This window comes from Urocitellus parryii, chromosome 2, assembly GCF_045843805.1.
Source record: "Urocitellus parryii isolate mUroPar1 chromosome 2, mUroPar1.hap1, whole genome shotgun sequence".
Lineage (NCBI taxonomy): Eukaryota > Metazoa > Chordata > Mammalia > Rodentia > Sciuridae > Urocitellus > Urocitellus parryii.
Window position 1 is genome coordinate 11,229,569 of NC_135532.1, and position 24,491 is coordinate 11,254,059.

The window sequence follows — 24,491 nt, forward strand, 5'->3', positions numbered from 1 at the left end:
ATTTGTATATCATAAAAGTCACCCCTTGTAAATATATAATTCATTGATTTTTTTCTTTTTCTTTCTTTCTTTTTTTTTTTTGTAGTAATTACACAGAGTTCTGCAACTATCACCTCCACCTCAGATTGTGTATGTGTGTGTGTGTGTGTGTGTGTGTGTGTGTGCACGCGCACGCGCGTATATGCGATGCTGGAGACTAGACCCAGGGTCTCATGCATGCCAGGCAAGCTCTCTGCCACTGAATTACATCCCCAGCCCTCAGACTTCTTTTTCTAATCTTTTATTTTTTTTTCTTTCAGATTTCTTTTTGAAACTAAGAATTTAAAAATTGTTTAATTTTTCCTATTTTTAAATAGTAAGATAAATGTGCAGTAGTCCAAATATTCAAATATTTTTTATTTGATTAAAAATATTTTATGTCAAATTTAAGCTGCTGTTTCCTATGAGAAAGATAATGAGCACCATTCTACAGCAGTGTGCAGCACAAACCAATAATGCTGAACTTCTAAGCTTTTCTTTGGAAAGTTGCTATAAATAAGTGGACATGAGCTAGAAGATACTTCACTAGATTTACTAAAATACTGATGCATTTAAAAAAATTTTTTTTATTAGTTGTTGACGGACCTTTATTTTATTTATTTATATGTGGTGCTGAGAATCAAACCCAGTGCCTCACACATGCTAGGCAAGCCCTCTACCACTGAGCCACAACCCCAGTCCCAAATACTGAGGCATTTTTATAAGTACAACACAACAGATGAACAATAACTGACGAACTAATTGATGAAAAATATTCTTCCATTTCTCTAGAAGGCAGCAAAAGGACAGCATCATATATACTGTTTAAAATGCATGCAATCACTTTTTATCACTGTCAGAAATTTGAGAAGCATTTAGCTCACTAGTATTTACTAAATGTGTTTGTGCCCCTACTTCTGTCCTAGACGCTGCAGGAAGGTAGGTGATACAACAGAAATGTATTTTCTTGGGTAGTGTGGGAAATTGCCCCACTTTTTTTCCCATTGAGGGCCACTACCTTCAAGGGGAAGAAGATAGAAAATTCTAGAAATGCTTAATTTACATTTTTAATAAAATAAAATTCCATTTACTTGTTTTTAATATAGAAATAAGGACACAATTCTTTAATAAATATAACAAAAAGTTAAAAGGATGCTCTAAACTTCTATTATAATCAGTTAAAGAAGAGAAGGCAAGAGATGATGGTGGGTGTGGAGATGGTGTGGTGGGTGGGAAAGAAGAGGTCTAAAGAAAAATAAGAAACACAGAGTTCAGGGAAAGAGAAGAGGGAGGAACAAGGAAGACATACTCGAAACGGGGCTCCAAGCTGGGCAAGGTGGTGCCCGGCTGTAATCCTAGTGACCTGGGAGGCTGAGGCAGAAGGCCAACAGCCTCAGCAACTTAGTGAGGCCCTAAGCAACTGTCTCAAAATAAAAAATAAAAGGGCTGGGATGTGGCTCAGTGGTAGAGCACTCCTGTTCAATTCTCAGTACCAGGGAAAAAACCAAAACCCCAAAACCAACCAGCCAACCAAACAGAAAACCAAATCTACACGGACAGCCTAAAAGGCAGGAGCACAGTGAGGAGGGAAACAGAGCAAGGTGGTGGAGGAGGGGGAGGACGCCCTCTGCCCTTAAGTGCATGTGACCTACAGACACCGAAAGCCAGGGCACCTGTGCAGCGCAGCAGAGCTGAGGGCGGGACTCTGGGTGTGTGTCCCCAAGTGAGATGGAACTGAGCTCTGTGGCCTCATCTGCCCAAGGTTCTCCAGCCTCGCTCTGGCTCTACCTTGGGAGGTAGAACCAGTGACAACGGATAGCAGGGAACAGGGTGAATGGGACCAGGGCCTGGGCTGGCTGGGTGGACAGAGGGGGGCAGGCTGAGAAGGAGCAGCAGCGAGGGAGCCCAGGGGCGGGCACACAGGCACTCGGCTCCTTCCCTCACCACACACACACACACACACACACACACACACACACACACACCCCTGAACCACCCAGATTCACAGCTTGACTGTGGCAGAAAACTTCTAAGCCTCCACCTATCTGAGTCATTAGCACAGGTATTCACTGTAACCCAACTGAAGCCACATGATGCTAATTATGTTCATATCCTTATTTACAAATTGAATAATTGAATTATCACCCTGAATTCTTGTCATGGCCCTATCGCCTAGTCCTGAGTGATGCCGGGCAACTTCTGAACCCTTCTTGTGTTCCAGTCGTAAGTTGAGAGGACCTGACTAGAAGATTTCTGAGACTTTATACAGCTAAAAGAATGACTTTGTTTTGTTTGTTTGTTTATTTGTTTTGGTACCAGGATGGTACCCAGCGGTGCTTGAGCCCAGAGTCACATCCCTAGCCCTTTTTGTTGTTGAGACAGGGTCTCACTGAGTTGCTTAGGGCCTCACTAACTTGTGGAGGCTGGCTTTGAACCTGCGATCTTCCTGCTTCAGCCTCCCCAAACTGCTGTGGTTACTATAGGCATGAGCTGCTGTGCCCAACCAGAATGACATTTAAAAAAAAAAAATCCAAAATTGAGGAGTAAAATTCCTGGAAAAGATAAACAGAAAACATATACTAAAGAATGTGTTATAAATTTAGGTTGAAACAAACAGTTTAAAAAGTCATCGCATTTCACCTGTATAAATAAAAAAAAAAATCTCTTATCCTCTAACATTGAGCCATTTGCCACTAAAAATAGAAGGCTATGTGAGAAGGAGGCTATGCTGAGTGCCAGAACTTCATGGCCTCGCGTTAAATGTTGAAAAAGTTCCGATTTGTGTGAATGGAACCAGTCACAAAGTCGTCACTGGCAGACTCAGCCTTTCTAAGATCTGGACTTTTGAAAGTCAAAATTATGGCACATAGTTCTGAAAACATTAAATGAACATGGACATAAAAGGAAACAAGCAATTACTAAGAATCACAAAAGTCGATTTCTGTCCCTTCATCTTTCATTTTCACCAGAAATCACTCGGTTCTGATTTGAGTGTCCCTGCTCACAAATAAAGGGGGAAAGGCTGTGGGTGGTGGGGGCGGTGGGCACGGGAGGGCATGCTGCCGTCTATTAGTGGAATCAACCCTTTCAGTTGACAAAGACAACAACCAAATCTTTAGATGGTTTATTTGATCTGCGTGAAAGGGTGGCAGTGGGACTTCTGGCACTCGAATCAGCGGAAACAATATTTTTGGCTAGAGAGACTTCTCCTGAGTTCTCTCAGGGAGCCTTCGAGAAGGCCATCTGGACCAAGCAGTATTTCTTTTGTAAAGCCTCGAATTTGGAAACATAGGCGAAAGGTGTGCGAGCCGTAATCGAATGCCCATGAAAAGAATTGGTTTATGATATTAGGAGGGGGGATTTATTACTGTTTATGATTTTCTAGATGAAGAGACTTACATGAGAAAAAGACTTTTACTTTCTGTTTTCTTTCTTTATTAAGAGATGAGTTCCTAATTTATACTCCAGTATAGGATGTGCTTATTAATGTTAAGTCATTAATCTGCACTATTGTTCTCTCATGATCGAAGTTAGAAGGCTTCCATTATGTGACATTTACAGTTGTTACATCAGGTAGTGACCTTGTTTTTGACCTTTGTAATTGTTAATTGAACGTAGATTTTTAAAGATGAACACTTCCCCTTTTCTGGTCTTTAGCATGTTTATGAAGCTATAATGAATGAAAGATGTTGAAGAGTTAAGCAAAATCCTGCCAAACCCAAATAAAGCACTTTCAGCAACGACATGAATAAAACACTCCTTGAAAAACTGAAAATAAAGCAAAGCCACATTTGTAGCCAGATACAGCACAAGTATGAATAGTCTAGCAAAGTAACCTTTAAAAATCTATCGGGGCTGAGGATATAGCTCAGTTGGTAGAGTACTTGTCTCGCAAGCACAGGGCCCTGGGTTCAATCTCTAGCACCAAAAAAAAAAAAAAAAAAAAAAAAAAAAAAAAAAAAAAAAAAATCTATCTGTGTATGTGTATATCTATGTCCATATATACTTTTTTTTTTTTTTGCTATTCATTCACACTTTTCTCTTAGAATCTCCATTTTAAAAAGAAATGTGATGGGCTGGGGATGTGGCTCAAGCGGTAGCGCGCTTGCCTGGCATGCGTGCGGCCCGGGTTCGATCCTCAGCACCACATACCAACAAAGATGTTGTGTCCGCCAAGAACTAAAAAATAAATATTAAAAAAAAAAAAAAAAAAAAAGAAATGTGAATTCTTATATTAAGATTTCCTGTAACAGGAGATCATTTTTCAAAAGTAACTGACAGTTTTCATTAACTGTCATTTTTGCCTAACAAATTAGGAATAAGGAAAGAATAAATCTTAATATCTTAATATAGAAATAAAAAACATAGTATCAAACATACTTGAATATATAGATACTGTATTAATATTTGTATTTTTCTATATAAATTCTACTTTTTATTTATCAATATTAACTAATGATTTCCTTGAGAAGTTTTCATTTTCATTGTCCAATTTTCATATTATATAAAATTCCTAGTTGATAAAAAAGAACTGCAATAATCCTATTTCTTTAGTAAGTGAATACTAGATTCAGTTCTGAAGGGAGAATTTTCAAATATTGTTGAAATTACCATTATTATGGAAAAATAACATAAGAAATGGAATCAATTTTTTAAGAAAATCCTTTATAAACTTAAAGCAAATCACATAGATGTTTATTGTGGCTAAATTATTTTACCAAATAGTTTGAAGCTAAAATAATTATGACATATAGATTTTATCTTTTGATAAAAAGATAAAATCTATATGATAAAAAGATAAAATCTTTTTTGCATTTTTTTATGGAAAAAGAATTAGTTTGATTAATATATTTAAAAAATTTTTTTTAGTTGTAGGCGAACTCATACTTTTATCTTATTTATTTTTATGTGGTGCTGAGGATCGAACTTTGCCACTGAGCCCCATAGTTTGACTAATATTGTAGAGGAATATCTTACAACTGATGTCAGTTAAATTAAAAATCTTAATTTCTGGAAATTAAGATGGGAGCTAGACTATGTAGAATGTTCAAACTTTTTCTGAACCATTTTAGTAAGAGAAGATAGCCTGGAGTCCCCAGTATCAATCTGTTACCCCCATTCTTACTCACAGGGAGCCTTGTGCCAAGCAAAACTCTTTAGCCCAAAAAATATTTTTGAGTTTTTAAACAACACAGTTCCAAGTTTCAGTATCTGACAGACAGTACTAGATTAAATGATCTGATTATCATTACTTTTTGAACATAAAATGTTTGTCAAATGACATTACACTGAACTTCTAATTAAAATAAAATTCTATGATATCAAAGATTTATCTGCTTGCCCCCTAAGTATTCCTGTGAAATTTCGAAAGGTTAGTAAGAAAAAGCAGGACTTTTATTTTTGACAAATAATAATGATAATGATTATTATTTTTACTGCAGAAAACACAAGTGACCCAGCATTAGCTGTGAGCTCCAGCTATGCCTTGGGTATTTAGAAATATAATTTAAGATGGGAGCAGGAAGAAGTGGGCTACAGTGAAAATTACACTCTTGCCTTCTTGGGTCCTTTCTACCTAAAAACACTACTCGAATGAGATTTTCACTAGAGAGGAAAAGGTCTCTTAGGAGTTTGAGTGTCTCACTGGGACAAGGGCCATCAGTTTCCCATCTTTGAGAGTCATCTGTGCTTTGGACAAAGTATCCAAGGGTTCACGTTGCCATCAGCGACTCACATTTCAAATAGAACAGATTAGATATTTGTTGGAGGCGATATCTCCACAACTGAGCGACCTATTTATGTGAAATCTTTGCAAACAGAACCCACACTATTTAAACCCCAAGAACCTCTCAAGACCCAGAGTCACCTACCTGCAGTCCCAATTTTTTTGACCAGCAAGTTTACAGGCAAAATGAAAGAAACATGCTAACTGGATAAAATAGCCATGTGTCCCTACTGGAAGCCCCATTACACCAGTCATTGAAACCTTGCTGGACAAAGCACCAGGAGAATTTGCTGTAAGAAACAAGCCTCAGCGAATGGGGCAGGGAAGAAATGACCTAATGGTTGGTCTGTCCTCTCCAATTTCTGCAGTACTGTGTTAAGAAAAGCCGTCCTGCCGAACTGTTGTGAAAGCCCATGCCCTAACAGAGACATCTCTTATTTAAAAAACAAAACAGCTCAGAATTTATATTTAAGTTGCCATCATCAAAAGGCATGACAACTGGGGGACAATTTCCCCTGGCAGCATTTTCAATGTACAATGGGAAAGGGTGATTTTCTTCACTGAAGAACTTAAATGCCAAGAAAAGAATGGTTCTGATTTGACCTTTGTTTGCTGGCTGGTGAAATTTAGGGTGGCCCCTTCCACAGCCCAGTTGCTCACAAGGCCAAGTGGACTCCAACATGAAACCTAGTTGGGATGGTTCACTGAGGCAGTGTCAGCCCACACTGCTAGTCTGCTGCCTGCCTCCAAGCAGCACACGCGGTGCTGCCTCAGTTTACTACTTCACTAGGAAGTGTTTATCCCTGCACACTGTAGCTGGCATAAGGTCCAGAGCAGAGGGAGAGGTGTGTGTGTGTGTGTTTGTGTGTGTGTGTGTGTGTGTGTGTGTAGGCAGGTATGTGAGAGAGGAAATGGATGGAGTTGTTTGCATATACGAATGAAAGAGTCCATGGCTCTTCTCTCTAGGTAAATATCTATGTTTATTTGTGAAGGATCTTGCTTTGGGCTAAGATATAGAAATGGACATAAAATACAATGTCAATTTTAAAATATTTTTCTCTGAAATGCATTGTCTTTTTGCTGGTTATTGTCAATGTGAAATGAAAGGATACTATTTATCATGAAATTGATGTATGTCCAAATTGACTGTATTCAATGTGACATATTCTGACTTCTGGCTTTGGATTTTTTAAAAAATTTTAATTTAATTTTATTTTTTTGTGGTGCTGAGGCTTGAACCCAGAGCCTTGCACATACTAGGTAGGCAAGCACTCTATCACTAAGGTACATCCTCAGCCCTGCCTTTGGATATTAAGTGTGAGTTTGTGCAAAGATGAACCTGTGGGGTATGTGTGTGTATGTGTGTGTGTGTGTGTGTGTATAAGTGTGAGCACGCATGCATGGTCAAGGGTGAAGTCAGACATCCACAGGGAATGACCTATTTAATATTGTTACCCACTTTTGCAAGTCCTGGGATTTTCAGGTGTTCCTTTTACCAGTGAAAGTGCAAGAGAGACTTCTCACGTGAATGTCACAGGTTCAACACCGAAAGCCAGTTTTTTCTTCTTTATTTATTTTGCAAGAGCAAATGTTTAACATTTCGAACTTTAATAATTTTTTAATATTCTTTCTCTCCTAAGTAATTTTTCATAAAAGACACTAAAACTTAATTCCTTATGGAAGTCAGAAGGCTGAGTTTTAGAGATTACCTCTAGGATAGATTTATAAATGCAACTTTCCTTCCTAGCCTCTTAAAAAGAGGCAAACGGTATTATTGCAAATAACCTTTAAGATAATTAACTGACAATGCTGCAACTAGCATAAAATCTTCCTTCAGGCGACACCTAATTTAAGTGTTACTGGCACAAAGTGGAGACAGATTGTGCATCACCATTGCAATATTTACATAGCAGAAACCCACAGAGCAGGAAACGCGAGACTCAATGATGCACTAAATTAGGAACAACCGTACTCCAGTGTTAATTTGCTTTCTATTCTATCCAAATCTCAGGTCCAGAAATTGGTACAAACACATATACAACCTCCCACTCTTAAATGACTAAACCGGGGGAGATTTTTGTACTCCCCCCCCAAATTAAAATAACTTGAAATTTATTTCTTTTCTCCACAAGAACCATTTGGTCAAACTGTGTTTATTTCATTACAACTTGCTCTCACTTTGATCTAAAATTATTTTCATATGAATGCTGCATTGAAATCAACAGAGGAAAAACTAAACAGACTTCTATTTTCTCTAGGGCTGCCAATATATTTTATGAAAAGAATAAAAGGAGAGACCTGAGAGCCAGTTGGTAAGATATTTAGGGACGAGGAAGGGCAAATCTACCTTTAGCAACCCTCTCATTGCTGAATCCTGTTTCTGTTCCAGCCTTCACCACCATCCCCAGTACAATGTGTTTCCTTAAAACCATTCAAACAATACTTCTTTCTTTCTTTTTTTCTCATTCTTCCCCATAGTATTTTCAACACCAATTTCACCCAAGGCATTAGAAAAACATTTACCTTTCCTAACTGCTGATGTGCTTTAAAGGCAGCGATCAGTTCTTCAGCCCACTGGATTTTTCCTGGGGAAGGGGTAAACTGCTCCTGGACCACGGCAATTTGGTTAGGGTGGATCACCTGCTTACCTACGAGGAGATGAATAACATCGGAAGCTCAACAGAGAAATGTTCCAACAAAATGTTTCCACTATAAGAGGTTCCTGAATGCTTCATAGACTGGATGCTAAATAACTAATTTAGAACTTTTACTGAAGGAAAAAAAAAAACCCCTGCAATCAGGCAGGCTTTTCCAGAATCCCACATAAGAACAAACACAACAATGGAAGTAATTGTGCTTCGGGTCCTATAGAAATGCCACCTCGGTGCAGATAATCTCTCATTTTTACTTACAGGTGGACTGAGGAAGCTCGTGAATAACTGCTTTGCCTGGCACTTTAAAAGATAATGTCTCCAAATTAGAGTCCTAATTTTGAATTAAAGTAGAATGAAATTACATAGAAATTCCCTCGAATTTTAGAAATTATCTTTTACTTATTTTGTAGGATTATGCCACTTCCATGATTTCTTGTAGAAGTGGTATGTGGGTTTTCATAAAGCTTACAGAGCAGAGATTACAACTATATTACTATCTAATACTGTCTTACATTGACATGTTTAATTTTCTTTCTCTAGGATGAACATGTGTCATTTCTAACCCCTAGTAGAAAATTGGATTTCAATGAAAATAGTATATTCAGTACAGCAAAATAGAAGGCAGCTTTGAGTACTGTAGACTCTAGACTATTCTATTTAAATCTTTTAGAAAAGAAAAATTTCAGAAAACTTCTCTATCCAAAAAAAAAAATCCATATTTTCCCCTTTTTGCTTATGGAATGGAGATTGGCTACTTTCCCCTTAAAGCACCTTTCATACCCCCAAAAGAAACCCTACCTCTGTAGAAATGTCTTCAAAGGTACTTAGAACTCTTTTTGAAATTTAAGGATTTTAATAAAAACATAAATACAAATATAATATGAGTCAAAGGATTCTATGAAATAGTGTTGTCATTAAAAAATAAATTAAAAATCAGGAAGTGTGGAGTCTAATCAGATCATTAATAAAATGCAATTTAATGTTATATAATGATGAGATTATATTATATTACATGATAAAGTTATAGACACAATATGCCTCCTTAAAAGTGAATGTACATTTAATGGTCATTTACTCTGCTTACTCTGCTCAATCTATTTGTTGGCATAGTAATTTGCTTTGCTTTTGAAATAGTTGTTTTATTAATGTTTTGCCAGTACAGATTATATCCTGGATGTTTTATAAAATGCCAAATTTCTGTTAGTGTTGTCATTTGTTGAACAGAAAAAGGAACAATGTAAAAAATATATATTTTTAGTGTTTCATGAAAAGAGGTTTAAGTGGACAGATAAAACAATAGTTTTCTTTATCACAGCATAATTAAAATAGCCTCACCTTGCTATTTCATTCTTATCTGTTTTATACTATAAAATAAATAGTATAAAAAATAATAAAAAATATATATAAAATACTATAAACAATAAACACATGTAAATAAAGATGCTTTAAATTATTTGAACAATAATTTCTAGAAATATAACATGAATGATAAACGAAACATCTTTTCAATAGTAGGTGTTGAAATTATATTTAAGTAATCTAATCGCTGTTGCAATATTATTAATAAAAGATGTCAGTTCTGTGGTTATTTCCTACTAATTGTTAGCCCTGAATTTCATAATTTATAGACATAATTTACATTGATGTGTAAAAAGCTAGATTTCATGAGAACTTCTGAGTCAGGCACTATGATTTGAGAAGCAAGCATAAACTACTTAAAATATTGTGAAATTACTGATGGCACTCAAGTACCTGTATTTTGATAATGAGGATAATTTTAAGATGCATGTGAGATTTTAGAAATCCATGTACATTCACTTGTGAAGTTCTCTGTTGCATGGTACATATTCCAACAACTGTCTAACAGGCTTTAATGTGAGAACAAGGCAAATATTTTATCCAGAAGAGTTGTTATTGGCAAGTTACTGAGAGGGTACAAAATTGGACGACATTAAAATTTATGACCATGAAATCCTTTTTACAGTACCACTTGATATATCTTGCTTTAAATCAATACCTGTCAAGTCTTTTAGGTAACTGTATGATGGTGTCATTTTTGTCTTCTACAAAAGACTGCAAAAAAGAGGAAAACCTATAGTGCTTCATATTTATAATCTTTCTTCTCAGCATGTAGTACTGGAGTAACTGCAGTGACCAAGTCAGTTAGTAAAGCTTTATTCTAATATTTTTATTTGGGTGTCTTTTTATTTAAAAAACCCTAATGTTAACAGCTATTTATACAGCCAATGTATTAATTTAAAATCTATCCACATAGATTGTGACCCCATGAAACAACACCACAGAAAACAAACTATAGCCCACTATTTAGTATATGACTAACTTTAAAAAATGACTTCATTAACATATGTCTGTGTGCAGGTACCTGTGTCCGTGTTGCACATATTCACGGACATAATTCTTATAGCCCAGACTCAGTCTTCCTTCTCAGTGCTATGGATAACAGTGTTTCCATATGACTTTAAGCCTTTCATCCACCTGCTTCAGATGGGTATTTCAGAAGGTGGGCACAACACTTCCTCTTTCTCCCTCCCTGCCTCTCCTCCCTTCTTGGGCAAGGCCCAAGGTGTGGCAATTAAAAGCCAAATAATTCGTGCTAACAGATCATGGGATCATAAGAAGTCTAAAGTACTTCGTAGAAGCTTTTTCTTCTTTTTTTTAAAATTACTTCAAATCATCTCATGCTTTTAATTACCATTTATTAGTATGTAGAAATATAATCGGGCAACAAAGACCTTCTCTCTCTGAAAATTGCAAAATGGCCATGGGGTGTGCCCCCCCCCCCCAGTCTGCTGCCTCGGTCACTGGAATAGCGGTGGGCACTGTGCCCTTGGTTCCTCCCTGTTCTCCCGCCTCCGTTTCTCCATCTCGCTGTGATTTACTACTCCCCGTCGTGGAGAAACAACAGTGCCAGGTTCATAAGTTCCTCGTGCTGAGTTGGGCACCGTCTAGAAATTTAAGCCTGATTTGAAGTGGTCTGTCTTCTGCGACTGAATTGGGAACCAATTTAATTTAGCCCTGCATCCTGGAGGACCTCTGGAGCTCCCTTAGGAGCTCTGGGGCAAACATGACCCCAGAGGAAGCTAAGGAAACCCAGGATGCAAGGAGGGCTGCTGACAGAGACCAGGGCTCGCTCTCTTTTCAATGAATTAGTTCCCATTTCAGAGCCACATCTGGCTGCCTGGCAGCCGATGCCACACATCCACGGCCAACAACATTGGGTCTATTAGATAGATTGCATGGAGCTTTTCTCCAACTTCTGCATTTGGGCTACATCCTAACCAGTCATTGAAAGGAGGCAGGAACGAGCACAGCCCCGTGGACATGGCACAGGGACGCCCCTCTTTCTCAATCACTAGGAAATGTAGGGAAGATTCATGAATAATAGCTCACGTAATTGAGAAACGTTTCTCTATAAGGGATCATATTTTTTAATTAAAAAAACTGGGGGCTCATGTTTATTTTAGTTCTTTATGGTAAAAACACAAAACGTCAGAGCTTATTTAATTCTAACGTAACTATACTATTGCTTTGTAAGTCTTTCAATTTTACTTCAGGTTAAATCATCATCTATTAAGACATCTTTTATATTTAAGGGCACTTTCAGAGGTGTTTCAGTAACCCCTAACATAATACATATAATTCCAAAACGCTTGTCTCTTTTCCTTATTATTCAGGTACGTTTCTAGTATTAACATTCGTAGAACTTGCAGTATGAGAACAAATAAGAATAAAAGAATGTATCATGTTTTCCCCTTGGTTGCCTGTGTGTGTGTGTGTGTGTGTGTGTGTGTGTTTGCATGTGCATGTGTCCACTGCACACATGTGTTTATGCATAGGATTCTATTGTGATTTTTCAAAAAATACATTTCTGTTGCAAAAACATAATTTTGGGCTGATCCCCAAGTTCATGGGTATTTTAGTGATTTGATACACCAATTGTCAATGTCCACCTATACACCAAGGTAGCCTTAAGGAACTCACTGATCTTAGTGCCAGCTGACACCCACAGGTGTCACCAAGTACACAGACACTTATTGGGATGTAGAAGGGGATGGAGGGGCTTGAAGTGGCAGAAGAGCAAAAAACAAGTTATAATTAAAAATTAAATCACAGAAAATGCAGACATGGTGGCACATGCCTGTAAGCCCTACAACTTGGGAGGCTGAGACAGGAGGATTGCAAGTTCAAGGCTAGCCTCAGCAACTTAGTGAGGCCCTAAGCAACTTAGCAAGACTTTGTCTCAAAATAAAAAATAAAAAGGGCCAGGAATGTAGCTCAGTGGTTACGCATCCCTGGGTTCAATCCCTGGTACCAAAAACAAAACAATAAAAAACTCCATGGATGTATGATATGTCAAGAACATTGACCTGTCATGTATAACTAATTAAAACAACAAACAAACAAACAACCCACAGCAAATATCACCAATTTTTTCAGAATTAATTCAATATTGTGACCATTTTAGAAAAAATTTCTTCGTCAACTCAAATTCTTACAGCAGTTTACTCAAAAACACTCTGTCACTCTGCCCTTCCGTCAGAGAAAACTATATAAAATATTTATAGAGGTCAGGAAAAAAATGGTAACAAATATAAGAGGAAAGAAGAATGAATGGTTTGATTTTTGGTTTGCAGAGCCAAAGAAAAGCATGACAATTTCTCAGGGGGTTGGCACTCTGCTCGGCTTTTCCATGCCCCAACAGTGGAATGCGTATGTGAGACGCATGATGACACGAGAAACGTGATTCCTGGTTACGTTCCTGTTTTTCTGGAAGGCTTGCTGGTCTAGACACTGCTTTCTAAGGTACCATCAGGGATCATACCAGTGAAGCCCATGGCCGCTGCTTCTCTCGACTGTCTGAGAAGCCCGTCTGCATCCCGAAAATCAATGTACACCAAGTCTATGGCTTGTAGGCCAAAGGCCTTGGCTACGACGACAATCTTTTGTCGGGCGTAGAGAATGTCCTGGGTTTCTTTACTACTTGTTGCACCTGAAAACCGGAAGAGGACAGAAAAGGGAGGTCATAACTTTGGAAATCAAACTCAGACCTCTATTATAAAATCTCAGTTTGTAAAGACATCTATGTCTCCCTGGGAATGTTCCCAGCAAAATGATTATTCCAATATGAACCAAGAGAGAGCTACAGGGAGGCAGCACCAAGCCTCCATGTGTCTGTTCACTAGCAAGCTTCCTTCAACACAATCACTCTGCCAAGCACCAAGACGAGCCACTCCCTGCCAGGAGGTGGAATCGGGGCCACAGTGGCTCCTGATAGATTTTCTCCTTCTGGTCATGGCTCCGAAAGTGTCAGTCCAAAGATAAGGCCACAAAAAGTGGCCAGGAGGCTGGGCATGGACACTTACTTCTCACATTGGGCACAGGATGGCCTGTGCTGGGGTTGGCCTAACCGTGCAGGGACTTCGATGCCCAGGCCCAGCCGAGAGACTGAGCCAAGTACCTTAGCTGCAGGGTCTGGATGGAGCACTGGGGAAAGGCAAGGGCATGTACCTGGGGGCAGGCAGAAAGTGTCACTTAGCCTTCTGTAGTCCACTGACCTGTGGGCCACACAGGAGTCTCCTGGAAAGACTGGTATTAAAATAAATTCCTGTTTTCACCTAGAAGGGTGATGGGAGTGTCACTGTTTATACTTGGACCACAACACTCACTGCTCAGGCAAAGTGTCTCCAGGCCACTGGGATGTGGTTCCAAAAGCACTTTCTGCGGCCTTGTCCCTCCCAGGCTCCAGTGAGCTACACACACACCCAGGCCAGAACAGAGTGCTCCAGGGAGCGGGGAAACCAGAGGAAACCAGTAGCATCTCAGTAGACATCGAATGAAAAGGGTTCTGAAATACATGTAAGATAAACTAAGGCACTATGTTAAATTTATTTACCACATTTCATGTAGAAAACAGCTCACTACGACCAACATGAAAGTGCCTTAAATTTGTTTTGGAAACTTCGGCAGCCCTCAGACTCATGTGAAGACCAAATATTTAAGCAATCGTGAGGTTGAAAGCATATTTATTAGGAGAAAAGTAGATGCCCCCATTCTTGAATGAGCCTGGGGCTGCAACAGGCTTCTTATTAGTTATTTTAATAAATGAGCAGGAGTAGTAAAGTATTGTTCTGAAGCAGGACTGCTATGGGGAACCCTAAATTATCAGGAAGTGGTGTCTATCTATTGTCATGAAAAGCCATTGTCATGGTTGGTAAATATACATTGTTATGTAAATGCTCATTCTTGAAAGGCAAAGAAAAAATTCCATATACACACACACTCTCCCTTACACACACACCACACAGAGGAAGAGAGAAAGGGTTTTGCCACCTATGCTGGCTCGAAAATCTTCTCCTCCAAAAACAACTGCATCTAGAAAAAGACCCACTTGAGGTCCGATCCTGAGTGTTTCTTCACACACTGCCTGGAAAAGAGCAGAACAGAACCAGTTCTCACAGACACGCAGGCATAAGACAGGAGCCTGAGCACCTCAGGAAGACCCAGCTCCCAGCCCAGTCTGCCTGAAGGCAGGCTGACCCTGCAGCCAAAAGTCATTTAATGTTGCCCAAGATAAGTATCCTGCTTATCGTTACTTTGCTTAGTGGATGATATTAAATACTATTGTTATATATTAATCTGGTAATATAGTTCAAATTTTAAGTTGTCTACTTTCTAGAGAAACTTTGAGTTAACTACTTTTGATTTTACTGCTAAGTTATTTATATTTTCCCCCAATTTGTTTTTGCTTGAAGAGACTCTTAAATAATAAACATAAAGCCACAGGAAAGAAGGAAGGAATTTTAAAATCAAACTAATTGGATTATTTGCATTAGAATCCAGTAAATGGTCTCAGGATTAAAGACAAACAATACAAAACCTACAACTTCAGAGGGGAAAATAAAAGTGCAACAAGTCAGCCACAACGCGTTAATAAAGCAGCCCTGACATTTCTAAATGAAAGTCAAGATTAATAACATTTGTTGCAGACATAACTGTGAATCCCGAAAGGTGCAGATGTAACCTGCCAATATATATATATATATATATATATATATATATGGGGGTGGGAAAGAAATGAGGAACCAGTAGGGACACTGTTGATTAATTTCAGGTGTTGCAAGGGCTCCTAAGTACATTATGAAATAAAATGGCAAAACAGTGCTTAAAATTAAATCACTGTATGAATCTGGTTGCATCTGAGGGATGTGCTTTTGATTATATTCCGAGGCTTCTGGGGCAGCTGGGAGAATTTGTGGTTATTTGTGTAAAAGAGCTGCTCAGGAGACAAGGCTTGAAACAGCCCCCAAACTTTTGCACTGGGCCCCTCCTGCATAATCCCACAGGTCTCAAAGTGAGCATTTGCTCACACATTCTCTCTCCAGTTCAGGTCAACTACCTTTTTCTTTTGTTTTTGGTGATTTCTTTCTCCTGCTCTCTGAGGGGGGAGGAAAAAAAATGGTGGGCTAGGAACTCTGAGCAGGGGGTGCAGGGGGTGCTAGATTGCTGCTCACAGGTCAGGTGGAATGGGAAGCATATTTTGGAAAACAATATATATGCCCACTGATACAGAAGGAAAACACAAGCTGGCTCTGAATGTGGTCAGGCAGGTAGTTTAAAGCAGTCACTCGATGGCTGAAAACCCCGGGCTCATCTAATCTCTCCAAGTGGTTTTTAGAAAATATTTTATGTTCAATGTGACAAATTGAAATAACGGACTACAAATTATTTGTGTACATGAACTTAAAAACAATAGTTGTCTGATCTGCTAGATATTATGGATAATGCTGCTACAAAGAGGCCAGAAAATTTTTCGACGGAAAGCTATTGATAGAAAAAGAACAATTCAAAGTTAACTCATTAAGGTGACAAAATAGATTTTCCATTTATTTTATACATTTATTGTAAAATTCCCATTTATTTTATATTTAATCTATAAATGTTAACAATTCAAGGTATAGTATACAGTGATTTTTTAAAAATTAAAATTATTACTAGGGAACATGTGCATATTTCATTGAAATATTTAGGAGTGGGAAGCTTTTCCTTTCTACTTAACCAATTTCTTTGTTTTCTAAGATGCTGAAAACCTGGCTTTTAAACTATAAAGAAAATAAATGGTGCTCAAGGTTTACCTTGCTTATAAATCTTTCTAAAAAAATGTTAGTAGATGTTGAAATTGAAAACGAAAGTTCTCTTTAGGTGACAAATAAACACTAACTTATGAAACCACGTTATGGTTTTCTTACCTTAAAATTGAGCAAACCCATTGCAGTTTCCACAAAGGGGATTAAATTCATTGGTTGTTCAAGTTTTCGGCCTTTTAAGTGGAATGAAAATTTGTCTGAAAACTAAAATCAAAAGTGTCAGGTGATTAGTGGTAAAAAATAAAATAAAATAAAAACAGAAGTAACAATCACTGCAATGTAGACATAGAAATAGTACTGAAATCTTTGACCTGAGGGAGTAATATCCCAGCCTCCTCACCCACATAAAAGAATTTTTTTAAAAAAGGAAAGACCAAAGAAAAAAGGTAACAAAGTTCCCACCAAACTAAATAGCAAAGTCCCCGAGCGTCGCCGCCCCCCCACCCCACCCCCACCAGGAGCAACTTGAGGCCTAGGAGTTGGAGATCCCCAGTTTAAATGCTTCCCTTGAAAACATATTTACTGGAGACCTCTCGCCCTCTGCGTTAAATGCAAATAGTAGGCCCTTAAAACAATGGCCCTGCTCTACCTGTTTTGTTTCTGCCGGGCACTGACATCAGTGTAAGTGCTCCCCGGCCTTCTATGCCGAGTCCACACCGTCCATTACAGCACCATTACCCTTTGTTCCGAAGGGGTTTCTTCATAATTTTTTAGCTTACCTAGGAAGACCTTAAAAAGGAAGTTTAATTCTTTGAAGACCAAAGCTCGCCAATTTTTTCCATGAGACCAGTTCACAGCCAGCTCTGCGCTGCCAGTGGGGTAGCCCAAATTCCAAAATCTATCATCTGGAAACATACAAAGCTCTCGCACAGATCCCCCACCCCCCTTTCAAAAGGGGGAAAAAAAACCCCACAATCTAAATTGTAAATCTATTATGTCTATCTAGATCTAATAAGATGTGAGGAGATAAAAAAAAAAAGAAACCCAGGTATGATAAAGATATTTTTGTAAATAAAGATGAAAACATATATATCCATTTTAAATTTAAGGAATATTCAGCCATTAATGGATATCAAAGGAAAAGGGAATTTTAATCATCTCTCCATTCAGTCTCAGTTGGGTAAATCATATCTAAGAGATTTGCATAAATATAAACCATCAAAGACTTTTCATCTTCAAAGGGGGTTTCAAGACCCTATAAGCTTTGTACTGTAATCATCACAGGTCACCACCCTGCAGGAATAAGGCTGCTATGGCAACATAAAAAAACTAATGCTTAAGGCTTAGCATAATATTCTGACTAATAGAAAGGAAACTCATTTTAAAAGCTGGCAGCCTATTTACCAGAAGCGGGATTAGAGGTGTTATTTCCCCTTTTAGCTGCCCCCTCCTCGCCTGTGCACACCCCCCCCCTAAAAAAATCTAATCACTGGGATCTTTAAAAAGCTTTTGAGCAATTTGCAGTAACTTTACAATTAGGCTAAAATAAATCACAGCTTTCAGTAATGAAGAATGATTCCCGTCGCTCCCTGCCCTCCCTTCCTCAGACAGCATCAGCATCACCTCCTTGGAACTTTGCAGGGAAGGAATGACCGAATCGACCGGGACCAGAGGCAGTACGCTCTGCAAGGGGACAAAATGCATGGCACTCGGTGCAAAGGAAAATACAACGTGATTTATGTCACAATTAAGCTAGAAAATGGGTAGTGAAATGTTAGTGGTTTGGACGTTCAGTAGGTAGCCGGAGATTTTCTTTTCTCCTTCCAAAAAGAAAACTTGAACTCCTATTTGCCCAGTGCTTTGTGATAACCGTTAGAACTACAAAAACCTTAATGTTTACAACTAGGTAAACCCTTTACAAGAGAGTCCCTGTTCTTAGTGAGCAAAATCTGCGGTGCTTTTTTGTTTTTAAGCCAATAGGGGCATTTAAAAATTAAATATGCTAGCCCCGCCTCCCCCTCCCCCTCCCTCTCCTTCTTAAAAAATTGCATTAAGTACTAACACAAAAGGTAACTAGTGGAGAAGTTTCAATTAATTTTTTCAAAAGGAGACGATTAAATGTTTCCGGCCTGGTAAAGTGTTCATTTCAGTGAGGTGGAGGGGACCGGGGAGGGGGGTAGGAAAAGAAGGGGGAAAAATTACAAAGAGATTGGGGAGGAGATGAAGTAGCAGGGCTCAGCAATTCTTTCAATTCCAGTGCACACCCAATAGTGTGTTGGAAGAATGCACACTGTTCGGGATTTGTGGGAGAATTGTCCCACGACAAAAGAGGCAGAGTTACGCTTGTTATAGTCCAATAAGCCGTGCCAGTCAAACAAGAACCCACACTAGCGACAAAAGGCGAGCAAGAGATTCTCACACAAAAGAAAACAAGTAAGCCCATCTTTCAGTTGTGCATCAGGCTCTGGGCTTTACGCTTCGCATAAATACAAACGGAGAGGAAAAAATAAACAGCCCCAAAGACTTCTGTTAACTAGAAGTTCTATTTAAACTGCAGCAGGTTCCCCACAACCCAGCATTTGAATCAGCAAACAGGCCGCAGCTAGAGGCTGGGGTGGAGCCCCCACTCAAAATAAAGGTAAGGCCCGTGATAAATAGGCATCAAGGATGAAACCAAAGGCCAAGAGTGACTTCAGAGTCCATCTGCATCAACCTAAGTCATATCTGAATGGGGCCAGAGCCCTCAGGATACCAACACTCTGGAATCTGAGGGCACCGCTTCTGAGGATACCCTTGGAGAGAACTCCAAGTTCAATAAGTAAATCCGGGTCCTTGACAACGGGGCTTCAAGAAGAATCCAACAGAACCATCCAACAGAATTAGGACAGAAACTACAAGTACAGTTTTAAACTTTCTAGTTGGCATATTCAAAGAGTAAAATGAAACAGGTGAAGTTGATTTTCATAATACCTTACATTGTACCCACTAGATTCCAATGTTAATTCAATGTGCAATCGTTATGAAAATTATTGAGGTATTTACATTCTCTCCCCCTCTTGGGGGGTGTACAGGTCTTCAAAATGAAGTGTGTATTTTATACTTACAGCATATCTCAATTTTCACTGGCTACATTTCAAGTGCTCAATAGCCACACGTGGCAGGTGGCCCCTGCCTTGGACCCAACATTCAGATTATTAAAAAGGAAGCACTTCATCAGGTATCAGAGCTCCTCATTGGATCACTATGCTTACATCCATAACCTTCCAGACAACACTAGATGTGGCTTTGAACCCCCTCAGCTCACTTGCCCACCAAACAAACATCCAGCACATCTGGCAGGCTCTGCCCCAGATTGGCACATTGGAATAGCATTCATTCGTCAGAGACCTGCACAATACTGACAACCCCAGAGAAAAATCTAGCCCTGTCCCCCGTCTGTCTCACAATTAAAACAATCATAGTATAATTGGGCCCATTCTGAAGTTTTCTTAAGTAATTTGACATGCCAACCACTTTACATTTCAGGTTTTTATTGGCTGAAAAGTCTGTCATGAAACACAAACACACCTGTCAGCAATTTAAAAAGGACGCACTAGAGAACTGTTCAGGAAATAATATCTGTGCTAATTAAAACCACTAGTTAAAAGCTTCCTGTTTATTCCTCTAGTTGCCCTAAGGAGTGACCTTTTCTTCCCCTATGTTGGGTTCATTTTTTCATATGCGGCTGGTGTCCTCTGGAGGCCTTCGACGATTTCAAACGCAACTTGGTAAGAGCCATTTATGTCATGACCCTTCCTGGTTGAGGCCTAGGCTCCGGGCCTACACAGTGGTGGCAGGAGTGGTGCTCTGACAACCTGGCATCCAGGGGATAGCTCTGGGAGGGCTAGCAAGGAGCCAGTTCTGTCCAAACCACAGATCCGATTAGGAAACCAAGCATTGTTTCTAAAGGACAATTGTTCCAAAGAACACTCTAGGCAAAGGTGGGCGCTCAGGTGAAGGAGATGGCTGCTTGTGTTCACTCCTCCTTCTCAATTCCCTTCGTCTCTGATCCGTGCAGCCTTCTCAAAACCAGTGGCACCCAAATCCCTTTTCTTAGATGGTCCCAAGTTTTAAGCAAAACACTGGCTACTCACCCACTGGATTTCCTCAGGACTCTCCACCTTTGGTAGCATCAGGCTGGAAGGAAGGACCCGGGATTGCAGAAGGGTCTCAAGGTCCTCCTCGGCAAGACCGCTAGACACCGAGTTGATTCTCACGCACTTTTCTGTTGGGCCCAGATCAAAGCCTTCAAGAGTTTCTACTATTCTCAGTCGAGCTTCATTCTGTGTCAATAAAAAGTTACCTTTTTAGTTTAATTTCTAAGGGGAACACAACTGAGTGTGGTGTGACACTGCTGTGTGGATTCAGTGTGATCACCTTTCTCAGGTCTACACATTGCCCGCCCACCAAAGAAATAAGTGAAATAAGTTATCCACTGTGATAGTTGAGCTGTTGGTAGACTTCATTCACAGGATGTCACTCATCGGGTACTTGCCATCACGCACACTAGTGTATTCTAAATGTCAGCTTCATCTTGCTCATTGGTGCTGCTTTCTAATTGGAAAGGTACAAAAAACTAATAAGCAGTTATTCATTGATGGAGCATTAACTAGGCCTAGGTTCTAAGTCTTTTACTTGCATTTTCTCATTTAATAAATATAAGAAACTGGGCAACATCTGGATTGTGGCAGTCTCATCTGTCAGCCTATTCACATTAGGGAAAAATGGTTTATTTTTCTTTATCCCCATATAGTGTGCTTTTTTAAACTTCTCTTTCTTGTTTTATTTTTTGCAACTGAGTTGCATCTTGACATTCAATTAGGCAGGTGCTCACAGGAATCTGACACTTCATACTACAAGAAATGCTCACACTTATTTAGGTGGAAGCAAAAACATCACCAAGAAATTCCTTCATGAAGTGCTTGACAAATACAGTTTGTTTTATTCCCCCTGAATTTGACAATCTTTGCTCCACAGTTAAGAAAAACTGAAAGGGTAAAATTCTGCTTCAATATTTGAATTAACCCAAGAAAAATGGTATGAGACCAATTATGTTATTTATTGGCTTTGGCTTGGGGGTGCTGGGGGTGGGGTGTGGAGAGAGAAGGGTGTGGGGTTGGTGTCAACAGAAAGAAAACACTTGGGGTCATTACTTCCTGCCAATTTCAGTTTTCAAAAACAAATTCTTCCAACTTGCCAATAGCCCTCAACAAATTCTCGTTGTCAGAATGAACACTTACCAAAAGTAGTTTAACTTGGGAAGGGTTTTTATGATACTAATAAAACTTGAAAGCCTCTCACTGCTGATGAATATGGTTTAGGAAAAAAAAAAGTCTTAACAATATATAGCCATTTGAATAGCAGTACTTATCTAGGAAAATAGCAAAACGGAGACAAGAAAGAATTATTTAAGCCATTGCGGAGTCTAAGTCCAATCAACGAGACAAGCTGGGACACAGATTTAAACCAGACGGATGTGGTTCTACAACAGAGTGGAGCAAGGAAGGCTCCAAATGTGGTCTGAGTTAAACAGCGCGAGGAAACGGTAGCTTAGCGTTTGTCAGGTCAGATGGAAACAGTGCTGAGGACCAGTTGAGGACAGCTATGTGAAGTCCTGATTTATGGAGCTTCGACTGCCAAAAATTAGGCCAAGTTTAGACAAAAGCAAGAGAGCTCATGTCAGCTAAAGTAGTCAATGATGGTTCAGTTCCAAATCAAATAGCCTTTGGCTACTCCACAACAGTAAAACTCCAGCTCCACCATGAACTAGATATGGAAACACATTGGGGCCCATTGCAAGAGTTAGCTTGATATCATGGTTCCAAGGCTGCCTAGAGCTGCAGGAGAAATGCTTCCTCTTCTACGGCAGTGCAGGCTTTTAGATCCATAGCCTCAGAGGACCCAGACCACCATGCTCCATGTAGCCCGGACAGCTACAGACCCTGGATTGCTCCAGTTTGTAAACATTTTCCAGCTTCTAGATTCTCTTTCAGTAGCAAGTCAGACTCCTTGCAAAGGGTCTTTAGGACAGTGAATGGAAAATTGAAGGGAACTCACTAGGTTGTTTAGGCCGAAATGTATTTTAAAATCATTGTGTCCTCATCTCCATCCTGTAATCTGCATGTGTGCTCAACTTTGCAGGATCCCTGGCAATATCAACTTCCTGAATTGTTAATGTTGGCGTCAAACTGAATCTGACCTGGAGGAGCTGTTGGGTGGTTTCATTTGGATTTGAAGGGGACTGTTTGTTCAAAGCTCGTGTTCTAAACCTGGTTGTGATTTTTATCTAAAGTCAGATTGCCATGGTTTCAGCACATTCCGGTTTACTTAGTAAAATTCAGCCTCTGCGAAATTGGCTCCAAATGAAGTCCCTAACTCCAACTTTAGGCATAATCTGATTAGTACTTTTCATGTTATAATAATGAGCAGTGAATACTCAGCATTTTATTGGTTTCTTTCTCTCTCTTTTTTTTTTTTTTTTGGCTCAGAATTAAAAACCAAGCTCTTTCCACTTCATCACGCTGTACCTTTCCAAAAAGAGATGATGGCTTTTGAGGTATATTGCCATACAACACCCTTATTAACAGGCTGTTGCTTGTAGCAATTTACATAAACTAAGTATGCATCCCTCTGGTATGTATCCCAAAATACCCAACAACTTCATTGAATTTACACCAACCAACAAGCATGTTGATTTTTTTTTCTTTTTGGTATTTTAATGGTGAAATATGTTACTGCTAGCAAAACACATCCATGCCATCTGTTGGGCTGAAAGGAAGGCAGTTTCTAAGAACAATCAAGTTTAATGCTGGGTGTTTAGTTAGAGGGAGTTACAGTCGGCCCAGTTGTGAAAAACAAGAAATTCTGCTCTTCTGCCCTTTCCCTCTCCCTCTACACACACACCTTGCCTCTTGCCACAGTCTCTCTCATCTCCATCCCTCTGTCCCCTTCACTCTTTCCTCCTGCCTTGTTCACCCCTCCATCTCCATCTGTGCAGGTGGATGAGTGCCCTCAGGGTGGCCTGGTGGACTGGGGGTGGGAAGCGCTTCCTGGGGACAGAAGAAAAAGGAAATTTAAATAAAGAGGCCACTTGAGAAAGAACTTTGGTGGGGAACTTAGATCCTGGAAGCAACTCAGGTTGTACACAATGAGGTTTAAAAGGTGTCACACTGGGACACCCTGGTGGAGTGTTCTCACTGTGGAATGAACTGTGTCCCTAAGATCTGACAAGCCGGAAAAGACCAAATAAGGGAACTAAGGCCTTTACCAATGGTTACATCAGATCTTCGAAGGGACTAATCGCCATGGTGTGTTCTGAAGCATGTTTGATCCCACACTTGCGGAGGTTGCAGAGAAAGTTGGTACAGATCGGATTCTCTGCAGGACCCTGTTCTAAAAAGTGGTGTTCCCCAAGTTCCCGCAGTCAATCGATATTCCGTGCCATGGGCTGCTCAGTGCAGTGGACCAGGGGCTAATAAACTTGTCCTTATCCATAAGCCATCGTATTATGTGACTGTGTCTGGGCCAGGAACCAAGGCGTGCTATGATTTCAGAGACTGGATTCTTATCACCTGGGGAGGAGACACGCTCTGGTGACGTCAGAAAGAGATAAATCAACCATCCCCGAGATCTACAGGCTCCAAAATTAAAGGAGAAAATCTGTGTGCAGTTGGTTCCATTGGCACCCATTAAAGCTAATAACTAATCATCCTCGCAAGTTTCCAGCTCAGAATGACCAAATCTGCAAAGAAAACAACATCCGTCCACTTTTACACTCCAGTGGAAGAGGTGGTCCCTCGCGGCAGGGCGGCACAGTCTCGCCATCTGGAGAATAAATCGAGTGTGAAGTACAGTATAGTTTGGGACCAAGCTCCGTGGCGGCAGCTCAGCAGTCAGTTCATTAGTTCCGAACTTGCAGGGATTAGAGCGGCATCACTTCTACTGTCGGAT

At 39.7% G+C, this 24,491-nt stretch overlaps 1 protein-coding gene across 6 annotated transcripts in view; it reads right to left on the reverse strand.

Moving 5' to 3' along the window:
• Positions 1-24,491, reverse strand: part of Clybl (citramalyl-CoA lyase) — a 240,261-nt gene that overhangs the window by 20,650 nt on the left and 195,120 nt on the right. For 4 of the 6 annotated variants that reach the window (XM_026400264.2, XM_026400260.2, XM_026400254.2 and 1 more), the window contains exons 3-7: positions 20,636-20,824; positions 16,665-16,766; positions 14,749-14,842; positions 13,241-13,408; positions 8,267-8,391 (exon numbers count right to left, since the gene is read on the reverse strand). In XM_026400264.2, coding sequence (XP_026256049.1) covers positions 8,267-8,391; positions 13,241-13,408; positions 14,749-14,842; positions 16,665-16,766; positions 20,636-20,824 — 678 coding nt within the window. The remainder of the gene's footprint in view (positions 1-8,266; positions 8,392-13,240; positions 13,409-14,748; positions 14,843-16,664; positions 16,767-20,635; positions 20,825-24,491) is intronic. The other 2 variants (XM_026400271.2, XM_026400267.2) reach the window with 1 other exon arrangement.